The sequence below is a fragment of the Hemicordylus capensis genome, chromosome 2 (genome assembly GCF_027244095.1).
Source record: "Hemicordylus capensis ecotype Gifberg chromosome 2, rHemCap1.1.pri, whole genome shotgun sequence".
In the NCBI taxonomy this organism is placed as follows: Eukaryota; Metazoa; Chordata; class Lepidosauria; order Squamata; family Cordylidae; genus Hemicordylus; species Hemicordylus capensis.
Window position 1 is genome coordinate 387,153,781 of NC_069658.1, and position 25,911 is coordinate 387,179,691.

The 25,911-nt window shown below is 42.3% G+C and overlaps 1 protein-coding gene across 14 annotated transcripts in view; it reads right to left on the reverse strand.

The window, feature by feature from the left end:
* Positions 1–25,911, reverse strand: part of MAP2K4 (mitogen-activated protein kinase kinase 4) — a 78,652-nt gene that overhangs the window by 22,755 nt on the left and 29,986 nt on the right. For 11 of the 14 annotated variants that reach the window (XM_053288210.1, XM_053288212.1, XM_053288208.1 and 8 more), the window contains 2 exons: positions 25,304–25,399; positions 7,786–7,960 (listed from right to left, as the gene is read on the reverse strand). In XM_053288210.1, coding sequence (XP_053144185.1) covers positions 7,786–7,960; positions 25,304–25,399 — 271 coding nt within the window. The remainder of the gene's footprint in view (positions 1–7,785; positions 7,961–25,303; positions 25,400–25,911) is intronic. The other 3 variants (XM_053288217.1, XM_053288215.1, XM_053288218.1) reach the window with 1 other exon arrangement.

Below are 25,911 nucleotides of genomic sequence, written 5' to 3' on the forward strand. Positions count from 1 at the left end.
CGCATGGATTGAGTAACAGAGAACTAGATACCCCAATGCATTGATAATGCTACAGTTCATATAGCAGTCCTGCAGCAATTTGTTCGTTAACAGTTATACAAGTAATTGTTCATTACAAAACCCAGCCCAGTCTAGCCCACTCCCAGCCCTTGCAAGGGAGCATCAGTTGATTGATTTATTGCATATCATACAATCTTGCAGGTCTTGCCTGAAAGACTGGTGATGGTGCAAGCTTGAACTCGGCAGAGCTGTTGATTTAACCAAGTCAGCAGAATGAGCTTGAAATATTCAATATTTTAATAACTGAATTCCCTAAGTGGTTTGGAAAGCAAATTCAGTAGCGTTGTTGATAAATAAATAAATGTTAAATACTGGTGACCTGTGCTATTCAGTAAGACATGCTAGATTGCTAAAGTTCTTCTTCAACAATATATCTGTAAATAAGAAAAGCAATTCACTGAACACAGGTATTTTAACTGCCCTATTTAAAAGCTGCTGCAAATCATTATTTAGATAATCAAACAGATACAGTAATCCATGTGTTCAGATTTGGGAATAGTTAGTAATAACTTTAACTTTAGTTAGCAAAGTTACAATAAAAATGAAGGCAATGCCTGCCTCTGCAGGGGAGAAAGCTCATGCGAGCAATTTCATACCACCACAGCAAACATGGTTTGTGTCAGGCAAGAAGGAAACCTTGACTTCTCATGCCTTGACTGACAGCACCCTCTGCAGTCACGGGTGTGTACTACTGACGTTCTAATCAATGCCACTCTGCTCTTTGATCCTTTTGTTCAGGACCAGATTTTGTTAGTTTGGGGAAACTTAAGAAAACAAATACTTCAGCAGAAGACAGACATAGGCATTCCTTCTCTGTGGTGATCAGCAGTTCTTGCAGATGTTTTCATAATACATTTTGATAGATAAAATGCAAGTGATTTTTAATCATGTACATTTGGTACAGAAATATAACCCGACAGAAACAAGTACACTGATTTGTCCCTTGTGGAAATGAATACATTTCAACTAAGCAAAGAGTGATTTCAAACAGTGTATAAAATTGATTTTCTGTCATAATATATAGAGTCCAAAACAGTGATAAATCTCAGTACACTTTCTGTTAGATGCAAGGAAAACCATGACACTGTCCAAAGAGACAGGAGCTAATATTCAGACTAACCTTCTGCAGCAACGCCAGGTGACTTCTACTGTGTGAGAGGGGAGGGCAGATTTTTTGCAATCTCCCCCCCTTCCTCATGCAGCACTGGTGTCTCCCCAAACGATCTCCCTGAGGGTCTCCCAACTCTCAAGAGCATAGTTCCAGGAGGCAGGGGTGGCGGCAGAGGGAAGGGGGGATGGCCAAGAATGGCCCTTCTCCCCCTTGTGCAATGGAAACAACCTAGCATGTCCACAAAAGGTTAGTCTGGATGTCAGCCAGCCAGGAGTACAGACAAAATTACTACTGCATTATAACGACGCAGCACACCAAAGCGAAAGTCAGGAGAGCTCCAAATGGTGTATTCCTAACAATGAAAGCTGTGCAATGATAAATGCAAGCACAACATTAAAAAGGTACTATCCGCATGAAATGTGAAGCAAAATCACAGCACAACTTACTCTAGCAAGGCAGACGCATCAGAATGCCAGCACAACTTAATCCTGTAAGGTGGACACATTAACATCTTGACGTAACATCCTAAAGTGAGCATCTGTACTGTACTGGCACGGCATCAATGGGATGGAGGTGGGGGGGGGGATGAAAGCCACTCAGGGAGCAGCTACAGATGGCAACATACTTTCCCTTCGTGTACGTGTTAGATTACCCTGACCCCAGAGCATGTTGGGATCGCCGGCTTACATAAGGAGCAGCGTCATGCCTCTGTAACACTGTGCCCTGGGGCTGCTGCGGATTCCTAAGCAGCCCCCAAAGCAACAAGAGGTTGTGCAAGCAGTGCTGCCGCCCCCTTGCTTATTTGCTGTAAATGGAGAAGCCGAGGGCAATACTGCTCGCGCAGCTACTCCTTCGGAACAGCTTTGGGACTGCCTACAGACCTGCAGCAGATCCCAGGGCACAGAGTTATGGAGGATAACCCTGTGCATCATGTAAGCCACTAGATCCACCAGAGAGCATCCACTTATGGTACAAGTATTGATGCTATCATGAACATGTGTGGCCATCCGTTTTCTAACAGGCTGGATACTCCCTGCTTTTACCATGCAACAGAGCTCAATCCGTCTATTCCCTAGGGGTTAGGGTGGGAATACCTTTTTCAAGTGAGTTCCCCTATAGTGTATATACAGAGGACTAATCAGCAAATAAGAAATTCTAGGCTAAATTTTGAAATTGTTTACATCTGCATTAGAGGCACTATCGTACTATTAGAGGCACAATTGTACTGCAAACCTCACCTTCACCTTGCCACTTCAATAGGTTGACAAATTTCAGCAGAGAGTGGTAACCATTCGCAGCTAGACGCCACACCCTCATCTCCTAAATATGCTACCTACAAGGGCAAATTATGCAGCAGTCCCTTAACCCTGCCTTGAAATATAGACAGCCAGGAAGAAGACACAGCTGCATGGCTGTGGGGGAAGGGAGCAGATGTCTCTGGGGAGTTGAAAAGCAATCTATGGAACCTTTCACCTCCAGGTCACTGGTTGGAATTCATTTGACAGTCACTCTGTGGTACAAAGGGCATGACAAGTTTGCAATTAATCCATCGCCAAGCGGTCTTATCACAAAAACACCCCCATTGCTATAGGAACAATAGCCTGCCACTGTCTCTAGGCAAAGATGCTGAGAGTTAGGAGAGACAGAAATACCCAAACCTTCCCCATTGAAGGAATGCCTCTCCGAGACACTTTAGCAAATTACAATAGCAAGAATAGGAAGAATTTGCTCTGGAGACAAGTTCTCTGGGCAAAAGTATTCCAGAGCTCTAAAATAAATACAAGTAGCAAGCAGTTCAACTGTTTACCTAAAAAGCTATGGGTAGTGAAGGAACAACCCACTTAGCAGATTGCCAGCTATATATATAGAAGATGACATGGCAGTTCTAAACAGCACCTGAAAGTATAACATCTGCCACCAAAGTCTCCTTCTTTTGATGTCTCTCAACTCTCTGATAAAACCTAAGCTGCACATGCATCAAGAACCTCCACCATGGCTTTATGCCAGGGCTGCATAATTTTGACCCTAAGCTATTGTTGGACTACAACTCCCCTCATCCTTGACTACTGGCCTCTGTGGTTGGGGATGATGGGAGTTGTGGTTCAACAACAGCTGAAGGGCCAAAACTGTGCAGCTTTGTTTTGTGCATTTAACTATTTTTGGCTGCTGAAAGTTTCCTAGTCCTTTTGCGCAAGACGTTCTCTCTCCTTTGGAGTCCATGGCAAACCCATGGCTCCATCTGCAAAATCAGCTCTATAATCTTCTCCTTGATTTCAGAATCCATGCTACACTGCCATAGATTATCTGAAAGTCCATCTCAGCTGTTTTTTTGACTTTGATCCCATTTCCTCTCCCAAATTCCCCTCCTGATATTTCAGAACCATAATTTGCACGTTGGATGAATGCCTTTCCATCTATGGTTGCTAGTATTTAGCTTACCCTCCATAGGATCCTGACCAGCCACCTAATGGTGCAGTGGGGAAATAACTTGACTACCAAGCCAGAGGTTGCTGGTTTGAATCCCTGAAGGTATGTTTCCCAGACTATGGGAAATATCTATATCAAGCAGCAGCGATATAGGAAGATGCTGAAAGGCATCATCTCATACTGTGCGGAAGATGGCAATAGTAAACCCCTCCTGTATTCTACCAAAAGACAACCACAGGCCTGTGTGGTTGCCAGGAGTTGACACCAACTTGACGGCAAACTTTACCTTTACCGTAGGATCCTGCTTTTCAGAATATCATTAAAGGGGTTTGTGAACTGAAAATATTCTTTCCTGACTTTCCCTTATTTATTTATTTAGCTAGCTAGCATATTTGTTTACCACCCACTACCGAAGTATCTAGGCGGTTTAAAACATTTTACCATAAAGCAGATGCTTTTAGAGGTTCAAAATGGACAGGAAGTGTTTTAAATAAAAACAATGTAAAGCATATTGAATAGTCTAAAAGATAATTTAAACTAATGGTGCAATCCTAAACACGCTTACCAGGGAGTCAGCCCTACTGAACACAGTAGGACTTATTTCTGAGTAAACACACATAGGATTGCACGGTAAAGCTATCGCTTTGAAAATTCACCGCATTCAAGATTCCCAGAAAAAAGACAAATGAACACAAAGCAAGGTTGAAGAATCTTAGAAAGAAAGCAGAGTCAAAGAAGAGAAAGGGATCCTTCAATCAGCTAGAAGAACAGAATGAAATTCATAGGGAACAAAAAAGGAACGTGCTGGAATGATCGAGAAATCCTGTACAATCCACAAATATATTAGAAGGTCTGAAAAAAACATTTTGTGTGCCCCAGAAAGTTCTGTAAAAGTGATGGGCAGCAGACATATACATAAAGGAACCTCTAAGGCCAAGCATACTTCAAGCGAGCAAGCAAATGAACAATGTACATTCTAGGGAGCATGAAAAGCTCAAGGCTGTTCCAGCTGTTGTTGTTTGTTTGTTTGATTGATTTTGTTTGTTCGATTTTTAGACCGTCCTTACAAAATAGCTCAGGGCGGTTCACAAACATCAAAGACCCTTTAACAATTCAAGAGCACTGGAAGGCCAGGCTGAACAGGTAGGTCTTTAGGGCTCTCCTAAATTCCAATAAAGAATTCAAATTACGGATGTCTGCAGGGAGCGCATTCCACAGTCCAGGAGCGGCTACAGAGAAGGCCCGCCTCTGGGTCGCCACAGCAAATTTGCTCAGAGGACACCACAATGCAGAGAGGATGCACAGGGAGCCTCATTTGCAAGGATGCCCTTTCCACTCAGAATTTCCTTACACACAACTCTCTAAATAAAGTGCATATGCTTATTCCAGCACAAATGCCAGGAGAGCTGTGGCACACAGGGCATGTAGGTTATTCACCCTAATACTATCCATCAAGCATATGGAGAGAAAGAAATATATTTAAGACTGCCAACAAATGGGGACCAACAACAGCTGCTGTCCTTAAGTTTTTCTAACCTCATGGGAGTGATGTAGTATTAAACATTTTACATCAAGGGAAAGACCGATATTGAGAAAATATTGAGTATTTGCTGATATGAATTTGATCTTTGAGCCAGCTTTTATTTCAGAAGGATCGAGTTCTTCTGAAATACTTTACTTCTAAGGAAGCTTCAAAAATGCATGGGGAAGTCAGAGCCTCAGTTATGAATTAAGGAGTCTTCTACATTTGCTGGCTAAGATATAAGTTGCTGACTCTGAAAGGCTTCCTAAACTCCAGTCCAAGAAACCATTTCCAAACCTCTAGTTGTCCTTATCATTTTTCACTACTATATGACCCCCATTTGAATAGCTCTGTCTCCATTTCAAATTCAGGCAAAATGGAAGATTCCCAATTAATAGCAGAGGGGCAATGTTCAGAAGGTGCTGAACATCCAGGGCTGCTTCACACACTACATTTTTAAGTATACATTCCGACTATCCCAAGGATATAAAAAGGGTGACTGTGTCAAACACATCAGTCACACAGGGTAGCTAAGGAGCCATTTCACACTTTATGTGACACACAACACATCAGGGAAGTGTGAACCTTCCCTTGTTCACAAACAAGGGAAGTGTGAAAGGGAGATGTGCATCTTTAAGTAATGAAGGATTAACTAACTAAGGGCATGTGCTAGAGAACTGCAACTGGCTGTAACTTCCTGGCACCAGTCCACTGTTGATTTAGGTGTGCATGACTCCACTTTCACACTTCCTGTGTTTACAGCAGCAAATTCTGGTAGAACCTGGCTGTATAAAGTGTGAAGCAGCCCATTACTGGATGCAGCTCCCTTTGGACTATGTATTTGGCAATAAATGTGTAAAAACCACAGATTTACCATCAACACGGAGGCACTGCTACACAGAAAAATCAACAGCATTCCCCACTCCAAACTCTGGGAGAGGAGAGAATAAGAGACAATGCATTTCCTCTCTAGCCAATACCCACTAATGTAGCTCAAGAACATTCACACTGCTGCTGGAGAAGGGAAGGAGGGGTAAAGAACAGATACCCACAAAAATATTGGCCAAGCCCTCTTTCACTCCTATACTATTATTATTTATTTATTATTTTTTACATTTATATCCCGCTCTTCCTCCAAGGAGCCCAGAGCAGTGTACTACATACTTGCGTTTTCTCCTCACAATAACCCTGTGAAGTAGGTTAGGCTGAGAGAGAAGTGACTGGCCCAGAGTCACCCAGCTAGTTTCATGGCTGCATGGGGATTTGAACTAGGGTCTCCCCGGTCCTAGTCCAGCACTCTAACCACTACACACATGCTGACTAGCAACATAGGGATGGTGAAAAATGTCTTTCCTTCTTCGAGGCTGCCTGCTCGCTTACCAGGAAGGAAGGTGCAAGCAGGGAGAGCAGTACTGGCTGACAGCTGGGTTGAGCCTGGGGCTCACCACTGCCCTGCCACTGTTATTTTGTAGCACATTGCTGCTGAATACTCTTACGAGGAAATGAACAAAAAAGGAGAACACGCCTGTAACTAATAATTATTTGTATTTGCCAGGGAAAGCAAAACAGCTGCATTGTTAAAAAACAAAAATGGTAGTTTCTTTTTCTGCAGATAAAAAGGTGATATTTAGCATCCATCTCAACCCACAGCTAACTGGCTCAGCCAGAACAGAAGACAACAATACAGAATGCTTTCCCAAAAGATTATGTCTGGGCCAGACTATAAAAGCTTTAATGGAGATAATGGTCCGCTTCCGAGTATGGACAGAATTCCTGAAAAATGTACATAGGAACATAGGAAGCTGCCATATACTGAGTCAGACCATAGGTCCATCTAACTCAGTATTGTCTACACAGACTGACAGCGGCTTCTCCAAGGTTGCAGGCAGGAGTATCTCTCAGCCCTATCTTGGAGATGCTGCCAGGGAGGGAACTTGGAACCTTCTGCTCTTCACAGAACAGCTCCATCCCCTGAGGGGAATATCTTACAGTGCTCACAAATCAAGTCTCTCATTCATATGCAGCCAGGGTAGACCCTGCTTAGCTAAGGGGACAAGTCAGTCTTGCTACCACAAGACCAGCTCTGTAGAATGAGAACTCTTACAAAAGCAAGATAATCTCCAGTAACATAACTGAAAGAGCACATGGGCAGCAGCTCCAGACAGCAAGAAATCTCTCCCTTCTCACACCTCACAATTTGTGACTGCCAGAAAGAATTTTCCAACTGCTGCAGGGAGGCTTAAGCTGCAAAAAGCTTAAGATAATATCTTACTCCACAAAAGACTGAACAGTCTGCTGTAGAACTGCATTTCCACCAGCATGAGCTGGATTTAAACCAGTGACCTAGAGGTGAAAAGTCTTTCAGAGCTGTCACATCATTTGAGGTGTGTGTGTGTGTATACGCGCGCACACATGAACACAAATTTGTTTCAAAAGAAAGCATAATTTTTAAAGGTGTTGTCTCTAAAATTTAATATATCATATCAGATAAGCCATTAATACACAGTACTGTCAGCCAATATAATCCTATAATTCCACCCCCCTTATAATGGGGAGGGGGGAAGCAAAGGGCAATTGCTGGGTGCAGGACGGATGAACATTAAATTCTCCATCATGTTTTGCTCCTACTGTTGGAAGTACAAAAATAATTATGGGCATCACCTACTTTAACGGCCATAATTTGCCCACTTGGTTTGTGGACCATTTTGTTGACAGAACCATAAGCGCCTCGTCCAATTTCTCCAAGGTCTTTCAAGTCCTCTGCAGTAAAATCCCAATGCTGTTCAGGGGAAATCTTCAATTTTCCTGATGATTCAATGCTGTGTGTTCTCAGTCTCTCCCTGTCAAAAAATTTAGGAAGGAATTTTTCCACATTTTAAATAGTTTGAAAATTTCTCTTTTCAGCAGCATTGCTTAAAAGCATTTATCTAGAGGAGTGAACATAAGGCTAATACAAAAATATAAGCTCCAGGAAGGAGTAGGACATGGGGCACAAGATAGGATGCTGGGATCAGGGTCACTTAAGATAACTTGAGGCAGCTGCTACCACAAGACCCATATTAAGCAATTGTATTTTGGTTTCCGTGGTTGTTCATGAATTCCTGTATAAAACTATATCACATTTCTAGCCAGTTCTATGAAATGCAGAATGAAGCACCAGCTATGCTAGGAAATGTGTGACATCTTCAACTGTCTTGATGCGGCATTATTGGCTACTGACAAACTGCCTCCTCCTTTTATTGCCTATGTTGATAACACCATTAAAAAACCCCACCTGTGGTTGCTCAGTTTTTGAACTGCAAAGTAGAAGGGAGTTATCCCCTCACAACTGCAAAAATACATGCAAATCCAATATTTTGTTATTTATAAAGAAAAATAATAGTACTGGTAAATTGTTTTAAAAGCACCCACATGGCTGCTGACACATGTTTAGGGGAAGTACACTCTCCCCCACCCCACCACACCCTGCCATTATGGCAGGAATGTATAGCATTTTCTATCTGGGACAGACAAGCAACAGACTTCTACCGCTGTTTTAAGGTTCTTTCTCCTGGGAAGGAGCTTTGCATTAAGAAGCTTGCTGTATTTCTACTTTGCTTGCTAATAATCAGCAGTGCTTGCCTAAGACAAATATGAACGTCTCACTTCTTAAGCTCATTTTCTTAGCTATCATTCTACTGTCATAAACTATGGCAGAAGAATAAAGACACAATCCTAAGCATGTTTTCTAGGAGGCAAGTCAAAAATAACTTAAGTGGGACTTGATTTCAAGGAAACGTACTTGGGACTAGGCTGATAAGATCCAGGTCCCCCAGTTCCCAATTTGGAAGTATTTCAGAGTCTGCATTTTGAAAGCCTCCCTTTCCTGCTCTCAACTACACTGAACAAAGAAAGAGAATACTGATCATTTAATCAATCATTGATTGATCATTTAATTTGGATATTTGTAACATTATAACAAACTGTAATTATAATAAGGGCTTATTTAAATGTGAGAAACACTTGTTTAAATAAAATGATGTGCAATCAATCCAGTTACTTAGCAAATGCAAGAGAAACACTGCCATATTGGTTTAGGCTGAACTTAACCCTGAATGCTGAATTCAGGAAAGGTGCCTATGGAACCACTGAAGCGTTGTGTTATGCATGGGCAAGAGAGCCTGGCCTAAGGAATCTGGTTTTTAATTCAAGTCTGGCTTAATTCAAATAATGTCAAGCCACAGTTTGGCATTGTATGAATGAGCCATGTGCTTTCTCTCCATTCTCTCCCCACTCATCCCTCTTTCACAGCAAAGTACAGTTTGCTATGACATCCAAACTGGGCGAAACCAATATTTGTGCAAACCACAGAAATGAAAATCAGGGTTTCCCATAAAAAAGGAAGCTCAGGGGGGCATGATGGAGCAGAAGGGAGCTCGGGCTCCTTCACATAACACCAAGTCCTTATGTCCACCAGTTCCGGAAGGTGCTGTCCTCTCTTAATTTCTCTACCATCCCCTGCTGTGACTGTTTTGTTCTCTAATACAGTTTCAAACGATACAGGATGGACATAGGAATAATAAAGGAATGAGCACAGAAATCTGTTTCTCAGCATCTCTGAATTCCTGTGTGTCAATTCTTTAAATAATAAAGCACCTAGGTTTGCAGTAGAATAGACTTTTATGCAAAGTGTAAGTCAATGAAAAAGAAAACAGAAATGAAATAAAACATCGAGAACAGCTGAAACTAAAAAGAATAGGAAGTCCATTTAAAGCTTTGCCATTTGCAACCGCTAAAGATAGAGCAATTAGCCTTGGAAATAGCATCACACTGTCATTGAGAATTAATTACTTCCACACTGCTGGCACATTGCAGCTTATCAGTAACATGAAAATAGTCTACATTTTAAGGAGGAACCTGAGAGGTGTCAAATGATGCTGAGAAAAAAAGCACCCAAAACTCTAGGGCATCAGAAACTCCCATTCTATATGAAGGTGCAATGAATTTCCTCTAATTGCCTGCTGAAGTTACAGGGCTGAATATATTGAACTTGTTCACAAAAAGGGGCATTATTTCCCAAGTCTCCTAGTTCTGGAATATTTAAGATTCAGACAAATAACAGGTGACAGAAATAGTGACATCATCATAGCATGACTAATTTTTTGGACTGGTAGCCAGTCATTTAAATGCTCCAATATATCACAGGCTCGTGGCTCATCATCACCTAGCTGAGACCAAATTTCCCAACTTTTCTGCAATATCTACATCTGTGACATGTCAGCAAATTCAAATGGCTAGCATCTCCTTGCCCCAACCACCCCTTCATTGGCACAGTAAAACTATCACCAATTTGGACCACCTTAGTTTAATACAGAGAAGCAATTAATAAACAAATGTTGGATCTTGTATCTTAAAAGGTTATTTGTGTTTATGATCTTCCTCTGTATAAACACCCAGATGAAGTGCTTGTTTGGCTCCATTTAAAACACATCTCTCTCAGTGTGATGTGCATACAAATGTAGTAACTACTTAATTTTTCTTTACACACAACCCTAATTTTAAAATTTGAATGCTAGCAATCTATTTAGTATCAGGTGCTTATGGTTTGGAGGAGATGGAAGAAAGGTGTCAAAACACATAATCAGAGCATATTTCTATACCAATATATAAAACTCAGTCAGGGTTTTATCCACCGCCATAATTTATGCCATAGTGCCACCATATATCGACACAATCTCTGCTAAGGGCAGATGCTACACTTGTCTGATCTGAACACCAGGACAAATCCCATTTTCAATATGCAGCTGTGTACAGCTCCTTGAGTCAACAAGCCCTTTGAGGAATGGGATTTACAGTCCGAAAAGCTAAACTACAGTCTCCCAGCCCAAGAAAGCACAGCCAAAAAGAAAGAAAGAAAGAAAAGAAAGAAAAAAGACCAATTCTAATTATCAGCTTTATTGACAAAATTCAGACCTAATTATCATTTGTTCTTAATGCTACATTAAGGCTGTGAACCTTAACCTCAGGGATCGGCCAAGTCATGCATCACTCATCAGAGGGCCCACCTGGCCACCCCCATCTGCAAATGGAAGCATCCCCTACATGTTCTAGGGGACACTTCTAATTGGGGATAATGCTCGTGCCCAAGAGACTCACAGAGCAGCTTCACCTCTTTCGGCGTTCCCCACTGGCCAATGGACTTTTTTCCACAGGCTCCTGCAACGTTTGTTGGCCAGTGGGGAGGGTGGAGGAGGGAGATAATGCCACTAAACAGTAGCAGCAGTTCTTCTTCTGCTTCTCTACTTCCCCCACTACATCAGTGAAAGATCGGGGGTGGGGGGATAATATTCTTCTTTTCCTTCCATCAGAGGATAGAAAAAAAGACGAGGCTGGCAAAAAATTTCCTCTCCCATTTGTGTATGAGGAAGGTGGGAGGAGCCATTATCCATCACTGATTATTCTCTCCCTCCCTCTCTCTCCCTCTCTCTCTCTCACACACACACACACACACTCACCCCCCCATCCATTTGCAGGTCAACTTGAGGGAGTAAGCAGGAGCCCAACACGCCCTGGGTGACCCAGGACAGGGCTTTGTTCCAAGGCCCCTTACAAGTGAACGAATGGGACTTATTTCTAAGTAAACGTTACTTTGATGACACTGTAAAATTGCTACAGACTGAGACAGTTCAAAATAAATTTGGATTTATCCCTCTCCTACTGCCACAAGCTGTTATTTATTGCAGCTTGATCACTCCTGAACCAAAATTTATCCAGGGTTAAAGAGTGTGAACAACTACGGTCTCCCATGCAGACTGCTCACTTTCAAGGAAAAGGCAGTAAATCAAGATGCCTACAAAGAGATGCAGTGAGCAGGAGCGGCTGGTGAGGGCAGTGCTGGTGGCGGGTGGGTGGGGGGAGAGACACCTTTAAGGAGTAATAAGCAGGTACTTACCAGCATGTAAGCAGCACCTGCAAGCTGCCACGCTCCACCTGCAATCCTGCACAGGGCGGTGGCGCTCTACCTGGCAAACACACCCTTAACCTGGCTCCCAGGATTTTGTGTCGGTGCTGGCCACTTGTAGCTCGCGCCGACACAGAGACGGAAGCCTAGAGCGCTCACCCTCTGGGGGAATCCCCCAGCACAGCACTCGGCGTGCAGTGCACTGTGGGATGCCCGGCGGCCTCAGAGTGATCTGCCCTTCTACACACTGCACGAAGAAGTGGGGATCATATGGGACATACAAGTCTGTTAACAGGTGACTTGTTAAGAGTCTGAACATGCTAGTTACTGAGACAAACCAACAGTATGTCAGAAAGGGGAACATAACCCAGCAAACCACACACTGAAGGTGAGATCCCAGTTCTGATCACTGCTATTCCACATGGACTAGCAGAATTTGCCTAGGAGAAAGAGAAGAGCCACCATTATGTGAGAACAACAACAGTAGCTCTGAATCCCCACATCAAAAGTACCTTCTGTTAATGTGGTACTTAGCCCACAGAGAAGCTAAGGAATCCTCAGATAGCAATAAAACTTTACAGCACTGCCAGAGGGGTGCCACAGACATTTTCTAAGCAGTCATGCAACTAGTATGTACAATGCAGCCAAATCATACTTTGGGTTTTAGAGCACTGCAAGGCTAATATTCTAGCACAAACAAATCACATTGCACTTCCTTAGCCCTACATAAGACCATAAGAACAGCCCTGCTGGATCAGGCCCAAGGCCCATCTAGTCCAGCATCCTGTTTCATACAGTGGCCCACCAGATGTCTCTGGGAAACCCACAGGCAAGAGCTGAGGTCATGCCCTCTCTCCTACTGCTACTCCCCTACAACTGGAATTTGAGGCTGGTGGTGGCCTATAGCCCTTAGACTAGCAGAAATTGATAGACCTGTCCTCCATGAATGTACTTAACCCCAATCCTAAATTTCTTGGCAATCAGTTTCATGGGATGACCCCTGGTTCTAGTGTTATGAGAAAGGGAGAAAATTTATTAACTTCCTCCACACCATGCATGATTTTATAGACCTCTATCATGTTGCCTCTCAGTCATCTTTTTTCTAAACTAAAAAATCCCCAGGTGTTGTAGCCTTGCCTTGTGAGGAAGGTGCTCTAGGCCTCTGATCATCTTGGTTGCCCTCATCTGTACCTTTTCCAGTTCTACAATGATATGGTGACCAGAACTGCATGCAGTACTCCAACTGTGGCTGCACCATAGTTTTGTATAAAGGCATGATAATATTAGCAGTTTTATTTTCAACCCCCTTCCGAATGATTCAAAGCATGGAACTGGCCTTTTCACAGCTGCCACACATTGAGTCGACACTTTCAACAAGCTGTCCACCATGACCCCAAGATCCATCTCCTTGTCAGTCACTGACAGCCCAGACCCCATCAGCGTATATGTGAAGTCGGTGTTTTTTGCCCCAATATGCATCACTTTACACTTGTTAACACTGAACTGCATTTGCCATCTTGTTGCCCACCCCCACAGTTTGGAGATATCCTTTTGAAGCTCCTTGAGATATACATACATATATATATATATATATATATATATATATATATATTTATATTTATATTTATATTTATATTTATTTATTTTCTTTCCCCACTACCCTAAATAGTTGGGTGTCATTTGCAAGTCTGGCCATTTTGCTGCATTCCCCAACTTTCAGATCATTTATGAACAAGTAAAAGAGCACTGGTCCCAGTATAGATCCCTGGGGGACCCCACTTCTTACTTCCCTCCATTTAGAGAACTATCCATTTATTCCTATTGTCTGTTTCCTGTCCTTCAACCAATTACTAATCCACACATGAACGTGCTGCCTTATCCCAAGACTGCAAAGTTTTCTCAAGAGTCTTTGATGAGGAACTTTGCTGAAAGCTTTTGGAAGTCCACGTATATTATGTCAACTGGATCACTTTGATCCACACACGTGTTGGCACTCTCAAAGAACTCCAAAAAGTTAGTAAGGCAAGATTTACCCTTTGCAAAAGCCATGCTGGATCTCCTTCAGCAAGGCTTGTTTTCCATATGTGTAACAATTTTATCCTTGAGGTTGCTTTTCAGCAATTTGCCTGCAACAGATGTTAAGCTAACCGGCCTGTAGTTTCTCAGATCCCCCCTAGATCCCTTTTTGAAAATGGGTGTTACATTGGCTACTTTCCAGTCCTCTGGTACAGAGCCTGATTGTAGTGATAAGTTATATATTTTTGCAAGGAGGTCGGCAATTTTACAATAAAGTTGTTTAAGGACTCTTCAGTGGATGCCATCTGGCCTTGGCGATTTGTTAATTTTTAATTTTTCCAGAGAGTTTAGATCATCATCTCTCATCACCTCTATCTGACCCAGTTCTTTAGCCTCTGTCCCTGAGAAGCTCGTTTCTGGCACAGGTATATGCTCAGTATGCTCTGCCATGAAGACAGATGTTAACAACTCATTTAGCTTCTCTACAATCTCTATATCCTCCTTAATAATCCCTTTCACTCCCTCATCATTTAACAGTCCAACTGCTCCCATGGCAGGTTTCCTGCTTCTGGTGTATTTAAAGAAGTGCTTTTTATTCCCCTTTATGCTTTTAGCTAAATGTTCTTCAAACTCTCTTTTCAATTCCCTTACTGTTTCCTTGCATTTATTTTGCCAGAAGTTGTGTTCCTTTTTGTTCTCTTCATTTGGGCAGGCCTTCTAATTTCTGAAGAAAGTCTTCTTCCCCTTTATAACTTCCTAGACTTTACTTGTTAGCCATACTGGAATCCTCTAGACTTGGTGGTAGCTTTTCTCCTTTTTGGTATACATTCTAACTGGGCTTCTATTATTGTGGTTTTAAATAAACTCCATGCATTCTGGGGCAAAGTGACTCTCCTGATTTTCCCTTTCAGTTTTCCTTTCACTAAACTCCTCATTTTAGATAGGTTTCCTCTTCTGAAATTCAGAGTGTCTGTGTTAGACTTCCTTGGCAATTCTCTCCTCGTATACAGGGGCGTAACTATAATAGGGCAAGGGGAGACAGTTGTCTGGGGGCCCACTGCCTGGGTGGGGGGCCCCAGAGGCAAGTCACATGACTGACGTCCCCAGCCGCGCACCCACCCGGGCGTCTTTCAGTTGTATTCATCCTCCGAAATTGATGTGAGTGTTAAGACCTGGAGCTACTAGAACAGCATGTCTTTCTCTAGTACCATTAAATGACTTACATCATCCACAATTTACAAAACCTAAAAAAAAAAAAAAATTAGGATGATGTTATGTTGTGACACATAGATAGACAGAACAAACCTATCTATCTATAAATTTTACTATGCTTTTTGTTACCACTATTCAGCCTCATTTAAGATTTCTTTACTTCATGAGCTGAGCTTCAATGACAGGGGGCCCATTTTAAAATCTTGTCTCTGGGCCCACTCCAACCTTGCTACGCCCCTGCTCGTATGTATGCTGAATTTGATCAGACTATGGTCGCTGTTGCTTAAAGGTTCCATGACATTGTTTCACATATTATGTGTGAATTATGTATGCCCTATTCACGCATTATGTTCAAAGCAGGTACAACCTGTGTAGAATGTACAAAGGTACAGGTCTGTAGACAGGTACAGGCATTTACATGTTAAGATGAACACAGGTACAGGACACTTCCTACCTGTACCATGCATTTGAAGGACCTGTACTCAGATTCATTTTTTAAATGAATACAGGTACAGCCATTCCCTCAAAAACATGTACAAGTGTACAGACATCTGAGTGCAGGTACAACACAATGTCTAAATAGGGCTCTTATTTTTAAGGACTTGGTAAGTGAACTTGATTTGTGGAGAACAATTCTCATTACAATTCTCAAATTTCACAGGTGACGATTAAAAAAAGTTAAAGTTCTTGGCAGACTGTTATGTAAATTGTATATGTGGCGATAACTATACATTTTGCAACAGACAATGTAATCATTAGACAAATGTGTTTTTAAAAAGCATGTTTAAAGCCTTCAGGCTAAAGGGTGTGGAGGGGGGTGAGACAGGTTTAAATCCTTCATGCTAAAAGGAAGAGATTAAATAAAGACCACAATACTCAACCTGAAAGTCAGACTGATATTGAAACATAACCATTCTTGTAATATCTGTAAATATTTACGCTACTAAAACATTTGCCACATTTTATACTATGACAGAAAGGCAGGAGGGGGGGAGGGAGAGAAACTACTAGCAACTGCAAGGCTGCAGAAATATTTTCACAGGTGTGAGACCACCAGCATTCAACACTCAGACAGGGACTGATGTTGCTTTTCCAACAGGAAAGGCAACAAGATCCTTGCCCTGGCAAGCACACACAAAATAGCATGCACTCTTGAATGAGGCTTTGCGTTCTCACTTTCTGTGTGATGCAAACTTGTCCAGATTTTCAATACTGACACAGAAGATGAGCAGGCAAATAGCATTCATTCAGCTGCAGACACCTGAAACTGAAGCAGAAAAGCAAGGGAGGGGGGAAATTGCTGTCTTTTTTCACAATGAGGGGAAAAAATCAAATTATGTAAGAATTTATCTTTATTTCCTATCCCTAAAATCTTATTTGTGCTCTGACAATTTGTATTCTGTATTCAATACAAATATTGTATAAAATATTTTAGGAAAAGAGATTCTATCTTTAGAACATGTTATGTTAAGTCAAGCCTACAATATTGTTTAGAATAGGGTATTAAAAATACAACTTCCCTTATATGAGACTAAGTTTAATTCACCTAAACTTTTGGGTTTATGAGTAAGCTTTCTTGTTAGTGAGTGTGATTGAACATTAGAAGAGTCTCCTTAACTGGAACTATATGACATTTATTCCCAAACTTCAGATGGACAGCTTTAGGTTCATACCCTTCCATTTATCAAGATAGGGACTGTCCTATTGTAACAACAGTTAGACTATTGCATGGTCATCTGACTGTTACCATTCACCTTCATTTTATTCACATATGGGTCTAACTTTTAAGGAAAACCCCTGAAATCTGCACTGCTCTAAAGCAAATCGTGTAGAAATAATGATCTTTGTGGAATTTCGATCACAAGTAGTTGACCCTGGCCCTTTGCAGTCCTCCAAAAAACTCAATTAAAACAGCTGAGCAGTAGCCGTCATCTCTACTGCATGCCTCATCTCAGAAGTCTGGTCAGCTGCACAGGGTGCCTCAGAATCCCCGAAGATACCATGTCTTCCAAAGTCTGCTGTAATCTTCAGTAAATATATTTCAAATATATTTTCAAGGTACCACATCTGCTATGGGTTATTTGAGAGTTAAGTGGATTGGGGGCTGAAATGTTACCAAGGTGGATTGGGGGCTGAAATGTTACCAAGGTGCAAAGGCTCTTCAGTTCGTTGCCTCGGCATGGGTGACCCACACCTCAGGTCTCCTAGTTGGAGGTCTTCTGGTCCAGCCCCCCCAGCTCACTGCAGGAAACAGGCACCGCATCCCAGACAGACAGCTCTGCAGCCTCTGTCTGAAAACCTCCAGTGAAGGAGAGCCCACCACTTTGTGTTTTGTATTTAAAAGGACTCTGTCTAACTCCCTTGGAGAAATCTAAGAATGTTTGGATACAATCTACACTCCCTTTGGAGGAATTGAAGAAACATTTTTGGAGGATATTTTGAAGAACTCTATACACCAGGGAGGATGTAAAGTTTATCACGTTTGGGACATAATTGTTCTTTCACTTCTGAGGAAGCTCATGGGGAAACAAGGACTTATCGTGATTCATGTATATTCAGTGTTTTATTATAATAAGTGACTTATATTAATGAAGTGATTCAAGAAGTTCCATTCATATGCATATTGGCATTGTTTCTATTTCTTGCATTGGGTGGTATTTTTTTCTTTGTTACACTGCAGGAAACTGGCACCGCATCCCAGACAGACAGCTCTGCAGCCTCTGTCTGAAAACCTCCAGTAAAGGAGAGCCCACCACTGCAGGAGGCAGACAGTGCCCCTGTTGAACAGCTCTTGGAAAATACTCCCTCATGTCTCGCCTTAGCCTGCTTCTTTGTAATTTCAACCCATCGGTTCTAGGCTTGCCCTCAAGAGCACCAGAGAACAAGTCTGCTTTTTCTTCGTCAGTGTGACAGCCCTTCAGGTATTTGAAGATGGCTATCAATTCTCCCCTTGGCCTTGTCTTCTCCCGGCTAAACAGACACAGCTCCTGAAACCATTCCTCATGGGGCTTGTTCTCCAGACCCCTCTATCCATCCTTGTTGCCCATCTGAACCTGTTCTGGTTCATCCGTGTCATTCTTAAAGTGAGGGGCCTAGAACTGGATACAGAGGCTGATAACCAGAGAAATGGAGCAAGGCTGCAATGGGAGCTGTGTCCTCATGGCCGGAGTCTGTGTCCGCTCAGCCAGAGGTTTCCCCACTGCCACTGTGTCTGCCATACAGGGCAACAATTTTGGACAATCCATCCTGCCTTCAAAAGTGCTCTGTGCCTTCTGAAACTATGTCCCTGAGGCTCATGGCTTCTGACGGCAGGGAAGGTCACCCAAAATTTCCCCCACCGCGCATGCCGAAGCAATGGCAGTGGCAAAGCCTCCAGCTATGAGGACACAGTTCCCACTGCATCCTTGCTCTACTGCTGTAGATGTCAGGAGTCCAAATGAGGTGTGTGGCCAATGAAGAATAGAATGGAACAATTACTTCTTGGGAGTGTGACGTTGACAGGTTGCATTTGCTTTTTAGCAGCTGCATCACGTTGCTGGCTCATTTTCCATTTTTTCTCCACTAAGAAACCTTCGCTCCTTCCTTGTACTGTTGCCAAGCCAGGTCTCCCTCATCCTGTACATGTGCATTTGGTTTTACTTATCCAAATGCAGGATTTTACATTTCTGTTTGCTGAATTTCATCTTGTTGGTTTTAATAACACAGCATTAAAACATGAAAGAAAAAAACGCAACACATTAAATCAAAAGAGACCAAAGGGGGGGGGGATACAAAAGACAAGATAAAGCAATATAAAACTCTTTTAAAATCAGTTAAAATCAAATTTAAAAATCAAAATTTTAAAGGCCTAAGTGAACAAAAAGATCCTTTACCTGGCGTCTAAAGGAACAAAGTGACGAAGCCATGCAAACCTCACTGGGGAAGTTATTCCATAAATGGGGTGCAACCAACAAGGCCCTCTCCTTAGTAGCCACCCACCTCACCTGGTTTGGCAGGGCCTCCAAAGAAGATCTTAAGGTCCAGGTTGGGACATATGAGGCAAGGCGCTCTCTCAGGTAACCTGGTCCCAAGCCATTTAGAGTTTTAAAGGTTAAAACCTTTGAATTGGGCCTGGAACAGCCTGGGAGCCAGTGCAGCTGATGTAATATGCTCAAAATGTCCAGTCCCAGTTAATAATCCTGCAGCCCTATTTTGTACCAGCTGCAGTTTCTGGACCATTTTCAAAGGCAGCCCCACGTACAATACATTGCAGTAATTAATGTATTAATGGTTACCAGAGCTTAAGTAACTGTGGCCAAGCTAACTCTGTTCAGGTAAGGTTGCAGCTGGCATATCAGCCAAAGCTGATCAATGCTACCCCTACACCCCTCACTCCTCTCTTAGACCTACTGGAGGAGAGCTGGTCTTGTGGTAGCAAGCATGAATTGCTCCCCTTTACTAAGCAGGGTCCACCCTGGTTTGCATTTGAGTGGGAGACATGTGTGAGCACTGTAAGATATTCCCCTTAGGGGATGGGGCCGCTGTGGGAAGAGCACCCACATGCTTGTATGCAGAAGGTTCCAAGTTCCCTCCCAGGCATCTCCAAGAAAGGGCTGAGAGAGACTCCTGCCTGCAACCTTGGAGAAGCCCCTGCCAGTCTGCATTGACAATACTGAGCTAGATGGACCAGTGGTCTGACTTGGTATAAGGCAGCTTCCTATGTCATTGCCAATTTAATAAGCATTTCCTCTACTCCTTCCTCCAAGTCATTTATGGAAATTCTGAACAACACAGAGCCCAAGACATAGCCCTGTGGCACTCAATTTGAAAGCTCCCTTCCTTACTTATCAGAAAATTATGTTCCACATCCAGTGAGCCACACACCCCACCTTCTAGTGACTATTTTATAGGAGGGCAGGGGCTGGAAGTGTAACCACATATAGGTAACCCTGGCCCTATCATAAGGAGTACTGTACAGCAAGACATTTCTCATTGTGGAATGGAGACAAACATTGGAGAGGCAGGAGGGCTGGTGGATATGACTTGTGAAGTTTAAAAGAATGCAAATCAGTTTCAAAAACAATGGCCATCATCTTGACTAAGAAAGTGCTGGTGCTGTGGGAAGCGGGGGGGGGGGGGGGATTCTGACAACCTCTCCTTTACCTGGAAGTGGCCTGTGCCATCTGAAAATATGTTCCTAAGGTCTGCACGATCCTCAGGGTGGATATTTCCAGGAGGCACAGAGTGCTTCTGGGATAAGGGGAGGATGTGGGCTGGTTCTGATTAATGTGGCTCCCACTGGGACCATACACACATTAATGTTGTGGCTGCGCTGAGAATGCACCTGTCCTGATGTCAGTCAGGGATGTGCCAATGTGTTCTCGGCATGTCCTTTACTTGCATGTAAAGGGTCATAATCTGAATTGCCCCTCTACACCTGCTGCAAAGTCCTGTTTAAACAGATATTGCACCAGCACATCCTTGAGTGATATCACAGCCGGCATGCTCTTGGCACGACCCCAACATTAACACATGTAGCAGGCCAGTGGGGGCCATTGAACCAGTCCTGTCAAAATTTGCATTTAACATGCACCTCTGCTGCATTAAAGCAACCAAATCAGAAACACCAGGACTTCTCGTGTAGCACTTATGCTTCATTAGTCAGAATGCCAGCCAATATTTTCCACATACAAGTTGTATAGACTACAGTAACAGTGGCTAAGGGACATGTCTGCCCTTAGGAGGGCATAATAAGAGCTCATCCTCGCAAGGAGTGACTTAATTAACAGCGAGTGAGGTTTGCTTCACGGCACTGAGCATGCAGAGGGAGAAGCAATTTTGCTGCAAATCCAGAAATTTGTCTCCCTGCAAAAGCCCTTTTCACATCCAAGAATATGTTCATGACTATCATGCAGCCCACACAGACATATTCCTGGATGTGAAAAGGGCTTTTGCAGGGTGGAGCTAGAAGCAAAAATTGCTACTCCCGGCCCAGCGCTGTGAAGCAAGCCTTGCCTGCTGTTAGTTAAGCCAGTCCTAGCAAGGATGGAACTCTTGCAACATGTTGGCCAGTGACTAATGGAAGCAAATGTACTTTGTGCAAGTTATCCTACCATAACTATCTGAACTGTCAAGAAAATGTAATGTACCATCTTCCTCTGCACATGGAAAGCCTCTGTAAGGTGGAATTTGTAAGAAAAGCACATTTTGGCTGTGTTCACTTCTACTAAGCCCCAACTGTCTTGCAACTGTGACATCTCCTAAGATAACTGGTTTTCAGAACCAAAAGACTGTCCTTTGCCATGCCAGCAAAGCATTTAAGAAGTTACATTTAAAAATTAAATTTACAGCTATAAAAACAAACATCACTTTGCACAAGCAAATGCTTGACAGCATGTCACATAGGAACCATAACTCCTTCTGAACTACAGGCCCTAGAATTAACTGTAGAAGCGTGCACACGTGCATGCACACCCATGTGCGCGCACACACACACAAACACACACACACACACACACAGTTCTGCAGCAGGCCCCTGGACTAGCCAGCCTAGACACTCTAGTTTGGTAGTACACAAGTTTGCATAAATATCACCAAGTCAGGGAGCGAAACTATTTAATTTTTTGGTTCAGGTTCAACAATAACTGATGTTCTAGTTTTGTTCCAGTTCAAGCAAGTTACGTGACTGGGTCAGCAGACATAAGAAATCAGTTCAGATCCAGTTCACATGAGGAAATTTAAATAAGGTGGCTGAGGAAAATTACTCAAAGTAGTCTCAATAAAATTGAAAGGACGTTAGCCTACTTGTCCTTTTAATTTCAATGGGACTACTTTGAGTAATTTTCCTCGTATGTCAGCTGGTGCCTTTATTTATAATGATCATTTGCCCAGTAGGGTGGAGGTTTAAAACTGCTACAACTAAGGCTCTAGTCACACTGCAGTCTTCAAAACCATTTTGAACTAACTTGAAAATTTTTGGGGAGCAGCAGTTCTGTGAGATGGCTAGTAACTTTTAGCATCTCAGCAAAGTTCACAGAATTATTTCAGAATGGTTCAACTTCAAAACCATTTTGAAGACTGCAGTTTTTCTGAAGCCTGTATGTCGGCAGTCAGTGCAATGAGGCATGCATATGAAACAAAAAATACATTCTGTTAGTACTTAACAAAAGCAAGCTTATTTTATTTATACTGTTTAATTTTAACTGTACAGTCAAAAACATATATGTAAGCTGAAGAAGCAACCAAAACAATTGTAAAGAGGAAAGAAAGGAGAACTAAGTAAAATAAATAATCACAGAACTGTTGCTGTGATAATCAATTTGTCAAGATTATAAATATTTTCAGTGGCTCTTAAGGAAGAAGCGTCCTACCCCCACCCCCACCCCATACACCAGCTCCACATTGGCTCAGCTAAGGAAGGGCTTTTTTAGGCTTCCTGTGCCTGAGAGATTGCTCATATACCTCTCTGATTCTCAGGGTCTGGATGAAGGATAGGCTACTGCACTGTCCACTATCTGCCTGAGGCCCTGAAAGCCTAACCACCACCATACAATCAGACCCATCACCTACAGAGGCTGGCTGACCACTGCATGGGGAGATACTCTGCAGGGCATAACAACAATGTCCTGCCCACTTTCCTTCCTCCAATTGCAAACCCTTAGGTCTGTCAACTCCTCCCCCATCCACCAAAATTTATGTTCAAACTTCACACCTATTAATTTGAATGACCCTGCTTTGAATCTATTTTATCTTTGCTTTTCCTGTCTATCTGCAATAATCTTCCTGTTATGCTGTCCCAATTTTGGGCTCACAGATTAATCCCTACTTCTACCTCCTTTTACAGTTACATGCATGTTCTCATTGTACTGTATACAAGTGAAGGTAGACCATTTCCTATAGACACCAAATATGTCTTATGTTCTCCCCTGTCTTTCATTGTCATAGGCACACCTATAGAGTGCCAATGGAGCTCAACAAGCAACCCCTCAAGGCACAGCAAGTGAAGGCTGCAGTATTTTGACTCTGCAACTTACGAATGTTGTCTGTTCTTCCTTGCTTATTCAGGGTACTGAGTGTGTTTACTGTAACTCCTCTACCTTGCAAAGCGAAACATTTAAGATTGTTATCTGCATTCATATTTCCTTGGTGTCACCAATTAACTTTACCACATGTGGTATGCTTAAGCTATATTTCTGGAAGCTGAGATTTTAAGTTACAGAAATGTTCAGAATTTGAAAGAAAGTTTTAGTGGGCAGGGCAGAATTATCATTGTCTCCAACAAAATTAATTACTCCTATTGTTGAAGTTAAAGTAAACATGTTGTCACCATATTCTCAGTTGTCTCCTGGTAATCTATGTTTTGGACTGCAAGATAATTATTCCTGGCAAAATGAATTTGATTGCAGTTTTGGAAGTCATTATCTTCACCAACAACAGAACAGCAATTTTTAACAGACTACTAAATCTTTTCTAATATATCCACTAAAGAACAGGTTGCATACCTTAGAAGGTACAGTATTTGATTCAATTTGACAATCATTTCTAGACACATTTTCTGAGTGCCGATATTTGGCTGTTTTTCACTCATGCACAAGAATGTATTTTCCTCTTTCCTTAAACTGGTCATATTGCTCAAATATAATATATATATATTCAATTATAGAAAATTGCTGGGTGTGGAATGTGTGTATATAGGGGAAGGATTCTGTTTACTTGGGAGATGTTGAACTTGGTGTTTGTTAAGGTCATTCACATGACCAGCTATAGCAGGACATGAGTGGGAAAACCTGGGTAATGAGGCTCATGCAGAGCTTCACGACCCACTCCTACCTCGCATGCCCCAGAGCAGGGCTATCCTGTTTTAATACCCTTCTCTTAACTAAGAGGGACAAAGTCCCATCTTACCTTAACAGCCCCAATTGTGTATGTGATCGGGGCTGCATGCAGCTGCTCCCGATCGCACACACAGCCTGGCTTCCTGTACACCTCAGAGTGCCACTTAAAGAGCGGCGAGGAAGCTAGGAGCTGCAGCATTGCCGTGGACATCTTCTCTGCTGCCTGTGCAAATGCATTGTGGGATACTGGAGGACTTCCTCCTCCAGATCCCTAAATCAGTCAGCTCCGCTGTGCTAATCGTGTGGGTGCACACAGAAGAGTGGCTAGTCATGTGGGGGAAGGCAGGTATACTCCTGCCTTCCCTCCAGCCCTCCCTAGACACCACAGATTTTGGTTGTGTGAATGACCACATTGCGTAGCAGTGATTTTTGCCAAAACTTAATTCAGCATGTATTGCTCAAAAGAGACACAGCTATCAAAGATAATGGAAGGTAAGATCAGCAAGTTCATTTTTAAAAGAAAATAGGCAGAACATAGTAACTCAGGGACTGGAAAACAGTCGTGTCTTACTCATTATGTGCCACATCTGGCAAACTAAGCTGCTTTTCATGGCCCTGAAGCCTTTGGAGATCTCCAGTCCAGTCACATCTTTCTTCTTTTCTATTCCTATGTCCACTGCAACCTTCATCATCTTCACCCCATTTTTGCTAGCAAGCCTTATCTTTTAATTAGCATAACATGCTCCTAGAAGGGGATAAGGCTTCTAAAGGTTACACCAAATAAATAACCCATTGAAGGTGTTCTGAACAGCAGGCCTGCTATCTGCAACAGCGTCATCACACCTGCACCACTCTCTTCTACCAAGGATTACTATTCTTGAGTTGTTGTTTTTCCTTCAATGAGGCAGCTTTTTGTATCAAGCCATCCTGAGGATGCCAATGCTAGACTTTTTAAAATTCACCGTCTTTCTAAAGCCAAAAACAGTAAATAGGGACAGAACATAAGGAATCACAGGCATGAACACAGGAATAAAATTTCATCATATAAAAAGAATGAAAACGTATATTGAAAATATTTGATAATTACTTTTACAAATGCATTAATTCACTAATGGAATGACAAGCTTTTGCAAGGTACTATAATTGTGTTGATGCCTTTTTTCTGTTATGAAAAAATGGGGCTAACAGACAGTTACGCTTACTGTAGCCTGCTGGAAAGTTTCACGATCATCTCCGCTTCTCTCCTTTTGAAAGTGAACGGGGCAATGTGATTACTACCCATTGTTGCTTGTGTATCACTTCAGCCAGGAAGAGAATTGTAAAAATGACAGGAAAACACATTGCTGTTATCACGTAACACAATAACACATACACATATAGTCATCAAGACGACAGGCTGCCTTTTGAGTAATAGAAGAAATGAGCATATTTCACTTCTTTGCTAAGGCTAGTCCATAGCTCTCCTAGGTTGGGGAAAAGTGGCAATTTTAAAACCTTGTAAAACCATTGTTGGCAATGGAAGGCTACAATCCAAAGGACACTTACTTGGAAGCAAATTTCTCCAAAATCAAGTGGATTTGCTTCTGAGCAAACCCATTTATGAATAGCATATGAGCCTTGGTTTCAGATGCAATGCTTTTATTTATCAAATCAACCACCTGCAATAAACTTATTAATTAGTAATGCTGAACTTCATGGCAAAATTTGCCACATTGTTTACCACCATCTTGCTTTCCAGTGCTTTGATAAAGGACAATTTCTTACCTGAAAATTTAGTGCTTGTGTCTTGATCCACCAATCAGGAATGGTA